The sequence below is a fragment of the Camelus ferus genome, chromosome 12 (genome assembly GCF_009834535.1).
Source record: "Camelus ferus isolate YT-003-E chromosome 12, BCGSAC_Cfer_1.0, whole genome shotgun sequence".
In the NCBI taxonomy this organism is placed as follows: Eukaryota; Metazoa; Chordata; class Mammalia; order Artiodactyla; family Camelidae; genus Camelus; species Camelus ferus.
In genome coordinates, this window is record NC_045707.1 from 41,133,555 (window position 1) to 41,146,046 (window position 12,492).

The 12,492-nt window shown below is 36.9% G+C and overlaps 1 protein-coding gene across 30 annotated transcripts in view; it reads right to left on the bottom strand.

Moving 5' to 3' along the window:
* The window catches only part of MYBPC1 (myosin binding protein C1), an 82,745-nt gene that overhangs the window by 20,785 nt on the left and 49,468 nt on the right, over nt 1-12,492 (bottom strand). For 23 of the 30 annotated variants that reach the window (XM_032493517.1, XM_032493518.1, XM_032493506.1 and 20 more), the window contains 7 exons: nt 11,784-11,890; nt 11,327-11,460; nt 5,428-5,587; nt 4,260-4,364; nt 3,287-3,475; nt 2,282-2,416; nt 793-801 (listed from right to left, as the gene is read on the bottom strand). In XM_032493517.1, the coding sequence (XP_032349408.1) occupies nt 793-801; nt 2,282-2,416; nt 3,287-3,475; nt 4,260-4,364; nt 5,428-5,587; nt 11,327-11,460; nt 11,784-11,890 (839 nt within the window). The remainder of the gene's footprint in view (nt 1-792; nt 802-2,281; nt 2,417-3,286; nt 3,476-4,259; nt 4,365-5,427; nt 5,588-11,326; nt 11,461-11,783; nt 11,891-12,492) is intronic. The other 7 variants (XM_032493530.1, XM_032493526.1, XM_032493520.1 and 4 more) reach the window with 1 other exon arrangement.

Consider the following 12,492-nt stretch of genomic DNA (forward strand, 5'->3'; position numbering starts at 1 on the left):
TGAAAAAGAGATACATCTGTAAGCCAATGGTGGGCTTGGGAGCTACTATGTTGGTATTTTCATAACCAAGAGACAGTTGATGAGAAAGTGAAACAGGAGACTGAGAAAACGTGCATGAAAGAATGAAGAATTAGGATAGGAGAAAATTTCAAGAGAAAACAGGACGAAACAAGACCAGAGAGAAACAAAAACATCCCATCACATTTGAACTGCTTGAGGGAAACAGAAAGAAACTGGTGACCGGGGGAATGGTAAAGGAACATGAAAGTTATTTAATACACGAGGAGAATTTTTAAGAAAGAAAAGAAAGAACTGAGAGAAGAAAGAAAACAAAGAAGAGTAAAATGATGCAGGCATTACAAAATAAAATAAAAACCAAGAGAAAGGCAGAGTCCAAACCAACACACGATCTTATAAAAGAAAGAACTCTCTTACAGAATAAAACCTGACGTATGTAAAAGCATTAAACACTACAGAAAATTAGTCTGGAGGACAACAGCCATTAAAAGAGAATGAAGACTAGGGCAGCCACATAAAGGAAGTAAGAAAAGACTGCAAGAAGAAAGATATACACGTTATGAAAGAACTTCCATAGAAAGCTAATTCCAAAACGTTACGTGGCAAAATATATACATAATAATGACTGTGTATCTATATATATGTATATATGGGTATACATATATATCTACACAGACCACACACAAAATTATGTAAAATACACTTCGTTGTATTTTATCTAAGGTGGGTAACATCAAAATGACAGCCATTTATCATTTTGCTGTATCTTCTTACTTTTTAAACCTATCAGAAAGAAAAGAGTAAAGAATTTGCTCTGTTTCATACATACACAAAAGATTCGTGTTCAGCAGCCACATCACACCTGAGATTGGGGGGACTCTGCTGGCCGGGTGGTATAAATAAGAGAGCGTGATTTTTTGAAATGGGGGAAGGGGAATAGAAAGGGAATAAACCATATTCTCAAGTGCTCAAGAATTCATCTGTTGCCTTAGTGACAGTGCCCCCCTCCGACACGGGGATAACTCTGGGAACTGTCTTATAATGCCCCAACTGGTTCTGCTTAGTGGCTTTCTAAGCCCTGGAAAAATCGCTCACTCTAACAGTGAGTGGACGTGAGTGGAACCGAGTGTTACCAGGATGTTTTATTCCCCCCTCCACTTCTACCCTCCCGACCAACGGTGGTCATTTCCATGGAGGCCCCACCCAGGGCCCTGGGACTTCTTTTTCTGCAGTTTTCTCTTCATAAGAAGTTTCTTCTCCATAGAGGTTTTCCTTCTGGGGAGATGTTCATATTCTTGGTTTCCCAAATGTGCTCTGCAGTCACTCTTGCCTTTACGTTATGATCCACGTTAAAGTTTGGGGTCCAAAGAGTTTTCTTAGATGTCAAGTCCTGGCCGATCATTTGTGGAAATAAGAACAAGCCTCCCTGGCGGATGGTTTACCTACCATCATCCAGAATTCTAGAGCGGAGCCCAAGTCCAGAGCTGGTGCCGTTTTATTCACTCATTTCCACATCACGACAAGTAAGAAATCAAAAAACACAAGAGCCTTCCAGTGGATTGCAAATCTTTTTTGGTTTTAGGTACACTCTGGCCCATACTTTCTTGTATCATTTTCTGTTTTTCTATTATTTCTATCAGCGATTTTTTCCCCTGTTTTTCTTCCCCTTTTAAATTTGTGATTAAATTTTTATACACACATGTCTTGAGACAAGTTACTGCCACGTGTTGAATCTATTTCTTACACCCTCAGGGATTTAATGCTGATTCCATTAAACACTGAAAATTGTCCTTGATTATTATTTTTTTTCCTTTAAGAAGGCAGGCAATCATCACTAGATAGTCAAATATATAGTCTCTCTTATACCCAGAAATAGGCAGCGCTGTTGGCAGCTAATCTCTGATCAGTACAGAGTTTAGAATTTCCAACTCACTAACTAGACTTTTATTTTGCTTTGGTTCATTTTAATTCCACCAATTCAAGAAGTGGGAGTCTCTGAAGTTTTGTCAGAATCCCTTCCTCCTATGTCTTGGATCAGCTGTGTTGTCCAATCTGGGAACCTAGCTAGGGTATTTTTGAGATCTCAATTTGTTAGCATCAAGTATCAAAGAAAGGCTAAATTTTTATTTATCTTAGAAAGATGACCTTTGCCTTTTTGTCATTTTCAGTAGGAAGGAGATGAGTTCCCAAGAAAGAGACAAAAGAAAGGGGGGCATAGCTCACCTATTGATGATGGTATTCATTTTAAGTAAGTTGTACTTACTTCCTTCAAAGCAATACTCTAGCACATAGCCATCTAAACCTGCCGCACCGATGTGGTCTGGGGGTCGCCACTTCATTGTGACAGTGGTGTCAGTTACAGAGTCAACAGTGAGAAGAGTAGGAGGGCTGGTTACAGCTTCAGAGATAAAAGAAAGGGAAAAAGAAGAAATTATTAACTGTAGAATTATGACAGAGGAACTGTGATAAAATGAACTAGGATAGAAATAAAAACATACACAGAAGCCCCACATCTTAATAAAATTCAGTGAAGACTCCTTGAGCCTATGCTGTGTATAAAGAAAGGATCTGCCAGACATGGAAAATGTTTTAGAAATGCTGCCACACTTCCCCTCCATTTGTGAGGCTGGTGTGGGAGGCCGGGAGGCCCAAGGAAGTGGAAAAAGTCAAAGTTTGAGATCTAATGATCTAGAGTAAATTTCCCATGACTTTTTAACTTGAAAGTGCAAACTCTTGTACTAAATCTTCTTTCTATTGAAAAGCATACTTCATGACTATAAAATCGTGGAGACATCTTATCTTCTGTTTCTTGCCTTTACTGAACTTTTTTGGTTCAATAGGTGACATTTAAGGTGTGATTGTACAGCAAAGACAATCGTTTTCAGGAGAGTTTTGTTGAATTGATCTCAGTTTGTTGTAGTTACAGTGTTTACACCACGGTGCTGGGTGACACCTTGAGAAGGACAAATGGGAGCCGGCCTGTGTCAACAGGCTCAGCTACATGTTTTCAGTGGGCAGTGGCACCTGGAGCCACCTGCAGCTGTTCTTGGAATTGTGGAAATAAATTCCAGGGCCTACATTATGAAGGCATTCAACTCGATCATGTTGTCTTCTAATTTCTTAGAAAACTGCCCATAGCCACTTCTAAATTCCTGCTCATCCACCATTCTAAGAAGCTCCCAGGTCTGTTCCAGTTAGACGATGGAAGGAAGCAGTCACAATCTGGGGCAATAATTTGCATGACGAAGACACGCCTCTCTTGACTCACCCAATGGAACAAAAGGCTTGGAGGGCATACTGGGCTTGGAGATGCCAACGGCATTGACAGCAAAGATGCGGACCTCGTAGGCCACACCTTCAATCATCTTCTTGGGCTCAAAGGTGGTTTCTTTGCAGAGATCAAAATTCAGCCTCATCCATCTGGAGCTTTGTTTCTTCTTCCTCTCAATGAAGTATCCTGCAGGTGACACAAAATGGAAACTGAGGTTTTTTCCCTTGGTCTCCAAAATTAACTTTGTCAGATATTAGAATTCTTAAAACTTCCTAAATTCTCAGCACTCTAAGGGAAATAGTCATGTATGTATGTATGTACGTATGTATTTTTTTTAACTCATCTTATTTATCAGTTGTTTGAGAGTGGGAATATAAGGAATATCAATATTAACATCATAGCATATATGTAAAAATAAGAGTCCTGTTATTTTTTTTTAATTGTACTAGGAAGAGAAGAGAGAAAAACAGATCACAGATATGTAGGCCATAGAAATGTACACAGTCACTCTATATGAGCAATAGATGTGGCTGTGGGTCCCAGCAATGTAGGTAAGAAAGGGGAAATAACCAGTTTTGCGAGTTTCATTATTAGCAAGTAGAAAAAATTCTTGTTTCACAGGGGAAGCAAATTCTTCTCAGTATTTAACTCTAAAAGAAATTTCTTCATAGACATAACTCTATGGAACTAGGCATTTGCTTACTAGAACAAAGTTAGACTTAGGGTTGTCACAAAGTTAGATATTGAATGTAAATGTCAAACAAAAAAGAGAACAGGCAGTTAGATGATATTCATTAAAGTTATTTAAATCTCAAGTATTTATAGAGCATCCCCAGATATATTTCAATTTGAATGGGTATTTAAAGGTTTTCTTGTAAATGCAGTCCTTTAAAATGTGCTTTGTACTAATGTGCATGAAGAGGACACCAACTCCACTGGCAGTTCCACAGACTGACCAGCATGCAGCTACCTAAGATTGGGGACCCGCCATCGTAGACAGGAGGCTCCCAGTTCATGATGCACCAGTCATCTCCCACATCTGTCACACTCGGTGCCACTGGAGGATCAGGGATGTCTGTAGCAAACAAAAAATAAAATAAAATAAAATTGAGTGAGCGAGAGCAGAAAGGAAAATGTTAATTGGAAAATATGCTTTTTGGTGATAATCCTAGAAGGGACGTTATTTCTGGTTACTTTTCTATGTTTACTAAAATGCACTTGGTAACTAATGTGGGCACAAAGTCATGCTCCATATGGACTCAGAGGAGGTGAGCCCAATCAAAAGAAAAATAATGTCTCCAGATCCTTCCAACCAGTGTCACATTAGAGAACCACATGAAACCCAAGACTCTTGCTCTTTACCTTGAAAATGGCAATTAAGAAATTATTGCCTAAATATTGGATGTGATTTTGTTTTTGCTTTTGTTTTTTAACTACAAAGTGAACTCCCAGCAGAACTGAATCAAGAGCTAATTATTGTCAATTTTTAATCAGCTGGAAGATTCAAGATGGTGACTGGTAGAAATCTAACCCAAAGCAAGGTATCATGTCTTACAAATACAGTTCAGCACCTAGTAAAGTGACCTTAGTTTTTGGTCAATTTGAAATGTTTCTGAAGGAAAACTGAAGTGAGACGAAGAGATTATGAGACCTGGAAACAGGAGTAATCTGCCAGACTCATTTCACTTGGTTTCAGAATTAGGTGTACTTAGCTGGCTGTCTAAGGACCAAAGCAGATCTTATTCCTCTACAATGAGTGTGATGTTGGAAATCATTTAGCAATTGTGTTTTAGTGATTTAGGGCACTGGAAAGGAATAATGGAGAGCTAATGACAGCAACCCCAAATGGCTAACTTTAGCTAAGCATTCCTGCAATTAGTCCTCTAGGCAAGAAAAAAGAAGAGAAAGAAAAAGAAAGAGGAGGAAAGGAAAAGGAAAAACAAGGAAAGAAAAGAGAAAGACAGACAAGCAAAGTGGCAAAGGGAAAAAGAAAGGCGGTGATCTGTAAAATAGAGCTAAACCGTGTGTTTCTTTGTTGGCTTCCCAGAAAAGCTGAGTGAACCAAGGGCTCACAAAGTCTACCCTGGATCTAGACCTGTCAGCTTGATTGTAGAAGCTTGTTGACTCAGAGGACTTACCCACAACTTTAATCTTGATGTTTGCATTTGCTTCCCCAGCTTCATTTTTCAGACTGATGTTGTAAACACCAGAGTCGTCTCTTTCTGCTACGTCAATAACCAGAGTGCTGCTGCCAGGGTAGGATTCTGCTCTTATTCGGCCACTGCCCTCCATGATAGCCTACAGGAAAAGGAGCACAATGTGGTCCAACCCACACAGACAAAACAACGACCCCAGAGCGCCTCAAAACTTCAGCTGAGCATGATGCTAATGCCTGAAATCTGTGTTCTAAGTTTAGTCCTCCACCAACTCCAAGGACAAAGGCATTGCCATCCCATTTTACACATGAGAAAACTGTGGCCCTAGGCTGCCTGGCTAAGAAGTGGTAGAACTGAGATCTGACTCCAAAGTTCACTGACGGTTAACTCCCTGACAAGAAAGTCGGAGGACCAAAAATATGAGCGCAGAGGTGTCATCCTAGGAGAGGAGTTTCTTTGAACGAGAATTAGAACTACTTAAACTTGTATCAGAAACTAAATAATGATTTGTTCATTTCCTTAGATGTCTTGGTAATTTAAAAATACTGCAAGGGGTTGAAGGAGGCTGCAGTGCCAACCTTCCATACAAGTTGAATATGGATTTTTCCTTCCAAATGGACACCAAAAAATGAACATCTAATTCCCAAAGTAAAGACAGACTGAGGTTGAGACTTCTATTATATTTTCTTTCTTTTTTTCTCCTCCTTCTCCTTCACTTCTTCCGTTCCTTCTTCCTTAAACCAGAAATTTAAAGTAGCATCACGTTTTTCTGATTTCCAGGCCATGTCTTCTATGACACAATGGACAGCCAATATACAAAGAGGAAAAACAGAGAAGGTCAAGGTAATTTAGAAACTTGGTAATTTACCACTAACTATTGTTAACTCTACTCCTGGATTAGGCCTTATAAGTCTTTAACAACCTAAGATTGTGACAACAGTAAGAATCCTTGAAATGGTTTTTGTAATTCTTGGTTTACAATAGAACAAAATTTCCTATTGGCCAAATCTTAATCTTAAGATTATAAAAGATGTTCTGCTTTTTTTTTTTATGCAAAAAGAAAAATATTTACTTAGGGTGGTGTTACACTATCCTTTTCAGTTTTCCATATTTTATTTTGTTTGTTTGCTATAATTTACCTATAGTAAAATTCACACTTTTCAGATATATAGTTCTACAAATTTTATCAAATATATGTGATTGTGTAACCACCACCATAATCAAGATCACCTCTGACAGTGTCCCATGATCCTTGGCATTCAACCTACTAACCCCACACCCCAGACCCTGGCAACTACTGGTCTGTTATTTGCCCCTTTTGTTTTCCCCTTTCCCAGAATGTCACATAACGGGAATCAAACAGTATGTAATTTTCTGAGTGTATATTTTTTCCCTTAGCATGATGTTTTTTAGATTGATCCGTGTTGCTGCATGTATTACTAGTACACTCCTTTCACTGGATGAGTAGCATTCCATTGCACATTCCATGTGTGTTTGGTTTCTATATATACAAACCGTATGCTTATACAACTGGACTTCTGAGGTGTTTCCAAGTTTTGACAATTATAAATAAAGCTGCTATAAACATTCCTGTAAATGTTTTTGTGTGGACATGTATTTCATTTCTTTTGGGTAAATTATCTAGGAACAGCATTGTAGAGTTGTATGCAAGTGTATATTCAACATTATAAAAACCCACCAAATTGTTTTCCAAAGTGGATGTCCCATTTTGCATTCCCACCAGCAATGTATGAGAGTTTAATTGTTCTATATCTTTGCTGGCATTTGGTATTGTCAGCTTTTTTTTTTTTTTAACATTTTTTATTGATTTATAATCATTTTACAATGTTGTGTCAAATTCCATTGTAAAGCACAATTTTTCAGTTATACATGAACATATATATAGTCACATTTTTTTCTCTGTGAGCTACCATAAGATCTTGTGTATATTTCCCTGTGCTGTACAGTATAATCTTGTTTATCTATTCTACAATTTTGAAATCCCGTCTATCCCTTCCCACCCTCCACCCCCTTGGCAACCACAAGTTTGTATTTATGTCTATGAGTCTGTTTCTGTTTTGTATTTATGCTTTATTTTATTTTTTTTTAGATTCCACATAAGAGCGATCTCATATGGTATTTTTCTTTCTCTTTCTGGCTTACTTCACTTAGAATGAAATTCTCCAGGAACATCTATGTTGCTGCAAATGGCGTTATGTTGTTGGTTTTTATGGCTGAGTAGTATTCCATTGTATAAATATACCACAGCGTCTTTATCCAGTCATCTGTTGATGGACATTTAGGCTGTTCCCATGTCTTGGCTATTCTAAATAGTGCTGCTATGAACACTGGGGTGCAGGCGTCATTTTGAAGTAGGGTTCCTTCTGGATATATGCCCAGGAGCAGGATTCCTGGGTCAGATTTTTTAACTTTTTTTTTAAAAACACTCTTTTTTTGGTCCAGCTTCTTTCACTCAGCATAATTATCTTGAGACTCATCCAAGGTGTTGCACATATCAACAATTCTTCCTTTTTATCACTGAGTAGCATTCCCTTGTATGAATTTCCTACAATTTATCCATTCACTTATTGATGGAATTTGTGTTGTTTTTAGCTTTTGAACATTACAAATAAGGGTACTGTTGTTATTTGTTCTAGCTGATTTTTTTGAAGATTACATTGGATTTCCTACATCAGTGATTATGTTATCTGCAAATGAAGACAGTTCTCCTTCTTCCTTTCCAAAATGGATGCCTTTTATTTCTTGTTCTTGTTGGTTGCGCTGGCTAGAACCACCAGTACAATGCTGAACAGAAATGGTGAGAGTGAACACCTTCTCCCCCTTGTTTCTGGTCTTAGAGGGAAGCAGTCAATCTTTTACCGTTAAGTAGGATGATAGTTGCAGGATTTTCATGGCTGTCTTTTATCATGTTGAGGAAGTTCCTCTCACTTCCTAGGTTGCTAAGAAATTTTTATTAGGAATGGATGTTGAATTTTGTCAAATGTTTTTCTGTCTATTGAGATGATCACATTTTTTCCTCTGGTTTGTTAGTATGGTGAATTACATTAACTTACTTTTAAATGTTAAGCCTACCTCTGCATTCCTGAGATAAACCCTATGTGGATATAATTTATTACTCCTTTTATATATTTTTGGATTTGGTTTGCTAAATTCTGTTTAGAACTTTTTCCTCTTTGTTCATGAGTGATAATGATTTGTAATTTTCTCTTCTTATAATATCTTTTTTCTGATTTTGCTATAAAGGTAATACTGGCCTTTAAGACTGTATTGGGAAGTATTCCTATTATTTCTTCTCCAATTTTCTGGAAGAGTTTGTGTTGATTTTGTATTATTTTTTTCTTAAATGTTTGGTAGAACTCTCCAATAAAGCCATCTAAACCTGGAAATTTCTTTGTGAAAGATTTTAAACTACAAACTCCATTTATTTAATAGACATAAGGCTATTCAGTATTGATTAAGTGGCATTTCACAAATTTTGATATATGGTATGCTCATAAATATTTGCTAATTTCCCTTCTGATTTCTTCTTTAATCTGTTAGTTTTTTTTTTTAAGTTACTTAGTTTCTAAATATTTGGAAAATTTCCAATTCTTTCTGTTATCGTTGTCTAATTCCATTGTGGTCGGAGAACATACCTTGCATGACTTGAATCCTTTTACATTTACTGAGACTTATTTATGGTCTGGTAAATTTTCCACAAGTATTTTAAAATAATGCCCATTCTGCTTTGTTCAGTGGAGTGTTCTATAACTGTCAACTACATCAAGATAGTTTCTAACATTGCTCAAATTTTGTATATCCTTAGATTGTCTGTCTTCTTGTTCTACCAACTATTGAGAGAAGAGTACTGAAATCTCTGATTTATCTATTTTTCTTTGCAGTTCTGTCACCTTGCTATTTGTTTTCTTCTTGTCCCATCTGTTCTTTGTGCCTCTCTGTCTTTTTGGATCAATGTTTTTTGTGCTTCTATTTTATGTCCTTTGTTGGCTTATTAGCTATAGCTCTTTATTATTTTAGTGGTTCCTTTAGGGTTTACAGGATAGTCTACCTTCATGTGATATTATAATGCTTCATATGCAGCAAAAGAAACTTACAATAGCGTATGTCCATCTCCAATCCTTACTTCTGTTTCTCCCCTCTTGGCCTTATGTTTTCATTGCTGTAGATTTTACTGACACTTATAATAGAAGCCCCACAGTGTACTGTTACTGTTTTTGTTTAAACCATGGATTATCTTTTAAAAATATTTAAATAATAAGGAAAAATTCTTGTATGTTTATCGATGTAGTAGTTACCATTTCTGACACTCTTAGTTTCTTTGTGAAAATGTTTTCATCTTGGTATCATGTCCTTCTGACTTTAGGATTTCTTAGAATTTCTTGTAGTACAGATCTGCTGGAGATGACCTCCTTCAACTTTTGTATATCTGAAAATAGTTTTATTTTGCCTTCATTTTTTAAAATTTTTTCTACTTTGTATAGAATTCTAGGTTGACAGTTTCTTTCCTTTAAACCTGTTGCTCCTCTGTCTTCTCACCTGCCTTGCTTCCAGAGAGATCTGCCGTCATCCTTGCCTTTGTTCTTGTAGATTTAATGTGACTTTTTTTCTCTGCCTACTTTTAAGATTTTTTTCTTAAGCAATTTGATAATGGGTCTTGGTGTACTTTTCTTAAGGTTCCTTACGCTTGGGTTTTAATGAGCTTCTTGTATCTGAGATTTTATAGTTTTTATCAAATTTGGAAAATTTGGGGGCCATTATTTTTTTTAATAATTTTCTGTCTCCCTCCTGGGGACTCCAATTATACATAGATTTGACTGCCTGAAGTTGTTCCATTGCTCAATAATGCTCTCCTTTTTTCCTCCAGAAAACAGAAAAGGAGGAAACACTTCCCAACTTTTTTAAAAAAATAAATTATTTTTTCAGAGCAGCTGAGTTCCCTGCAAAACTGAATGGAAAAATACAAAGAGTTCTCATATAACCCCTGCCCCACACCACACATGCACAATCTTCCCCACTACTGACACCCCCCACCAGAGTGGTACATGTGCTATAACTGATGAACCCCACACTGACACATCAGTATTATCAAAAGTCCATGGTTTACATTAGGGTTCATTGTTGGTGTTGTACATCTTATGGGTTTTGACAAATCTATAATGACACATTTTTATAATTATAATATCATATGGAATAGTTTTACTGCTCCTGAACCACTTTATATAGGAAGCTGCAGAGCTTTAATTGAGCTGGCACTACACCACCACTCCAACCTTATTTATTCTTTTCCTCCTCACTCCCTCTGCCCTAGCCACACTAGCTTTCTTTCTGTACCGCCAACACATCAAGTTCACTGTCTCCTCTCATTCTTTGTACTTGCGTTGATATCACCTGGAAATCTCTGCTTTGATCTTCACACAATGGGCTCCTCATTGTCATTCATAAAGGCTGTTGTCATGCATCTTGCAGTCACTTGCTAATTACATTACCCTGTTTATTTTTAAACCTTCATAGCACTTAATACTATCTAAAGTGATTTTGTTCCTTTATTTATTTAATAATTCATTGTCTATTTTTCTTCCAGTCCTTTCCCCAACACCCATTAGAATGAAAGGTGGGATCTCCTTCACCGTACATAATAACGTGCCCTAGTTACATAGTAGGTGGTCAGAAATGTGAAAAGTAAATGAATAGTTGTTATATTTGCCTGAAAATCTGTGACTTTTCTTTATTAAAGGAATTACACCTTTACTGTACATTAATTTGCCTTCTTCCTTCATCTCATTAATGGAGGGCAGGGAGTAGGGTGGGCAGTGTGTGTGTGGTGTGTGTGCAAGTAGGGGTGTGTGTGTATAGAGCAAACCTTATCTGATCGACTCCAAAGGGCTTTAGGAGGTGGTTCTCCAGAGATGGGAATCTCTAGACGAAGCTTGCTTCCTGCAATTACTGTCACTGTATTGTCAGCATCGAGACCATCCAGGATGATCTTAGGAGGATCTGGAATATTAAACACGGTTTTTGTTATCAGACAGTTATTTCCATGTGAATATCTGGGCTAGTATTTGGCTAGTGTTAAACACTGGTAGTAACCAACATTTTACCTGGTCAAAAAGGATATAAGAGGAGTCTCAGGAGTGGGTGCCTGAGACCTTGCAAAACTATTTCATTATAAGATTTCTTAAGAATCAACTATTATGATTAGTGGTTAATACCAATTCATGTATTTTTTCTTTAAATATCACATTTGGATACAAATCCAAGGTAAGTAAAAGCAGAAAAACAAGAACACAATTCTGCAATGCTTTCTTTTATCTACTCACCAACAACATGAACTTTGGCAGGCACGGTAATATTGTAGGCATCTGGTGTAAATACATAATCACCTTCATCCTCAGTGAGAGCATTGGCTATCACTAATTTGTGGATTCTAAGGAAATGAAAAAAACATATTTCTAAGACTTTGCAAAGATTAAAATACTGTGTAGCATCCAAACTGAGGAGACATCTGGTTTTATCTGATTAACTTGTTTAGTGCAGCCTGGAGAGAGGGCAAGAATACAGTGAAGGCTTAATTATCCTACTTGTAGATCCACATTCAATATTTATTTGGGGTTATATGAAATTATCTCTACAAATACAGCCTGCTTATTATGTAAAATTTTCTTGTGCCTTTTTTAATCTCCTAGCTTAAAAAAGGATAGAAGATAACATGTCTCTAATGCCATACTTTAATATTCAAGAATTACCAAGAATAACCTTGACTTTGGCTTTTTATGCAAACCTAAGAGCAACAGTTCTTTTTGTTTTAATTGACGTTTATTGGATGTACAATATTATATAAGTTTCAGATGTACAGCACAATGATCCACAATTTTAAAGATTATGCTTCATTTATAGTTATTATAAAATACTTACATAAGAGCACTGGCTCTTAACTTTATTGGCATCATGAACCAGTACATATCTGATGGACACTACGGCTCCTCTCTCTGGAGAAAAGTAAGTATTTTTGTATGCACAGAATTTGCT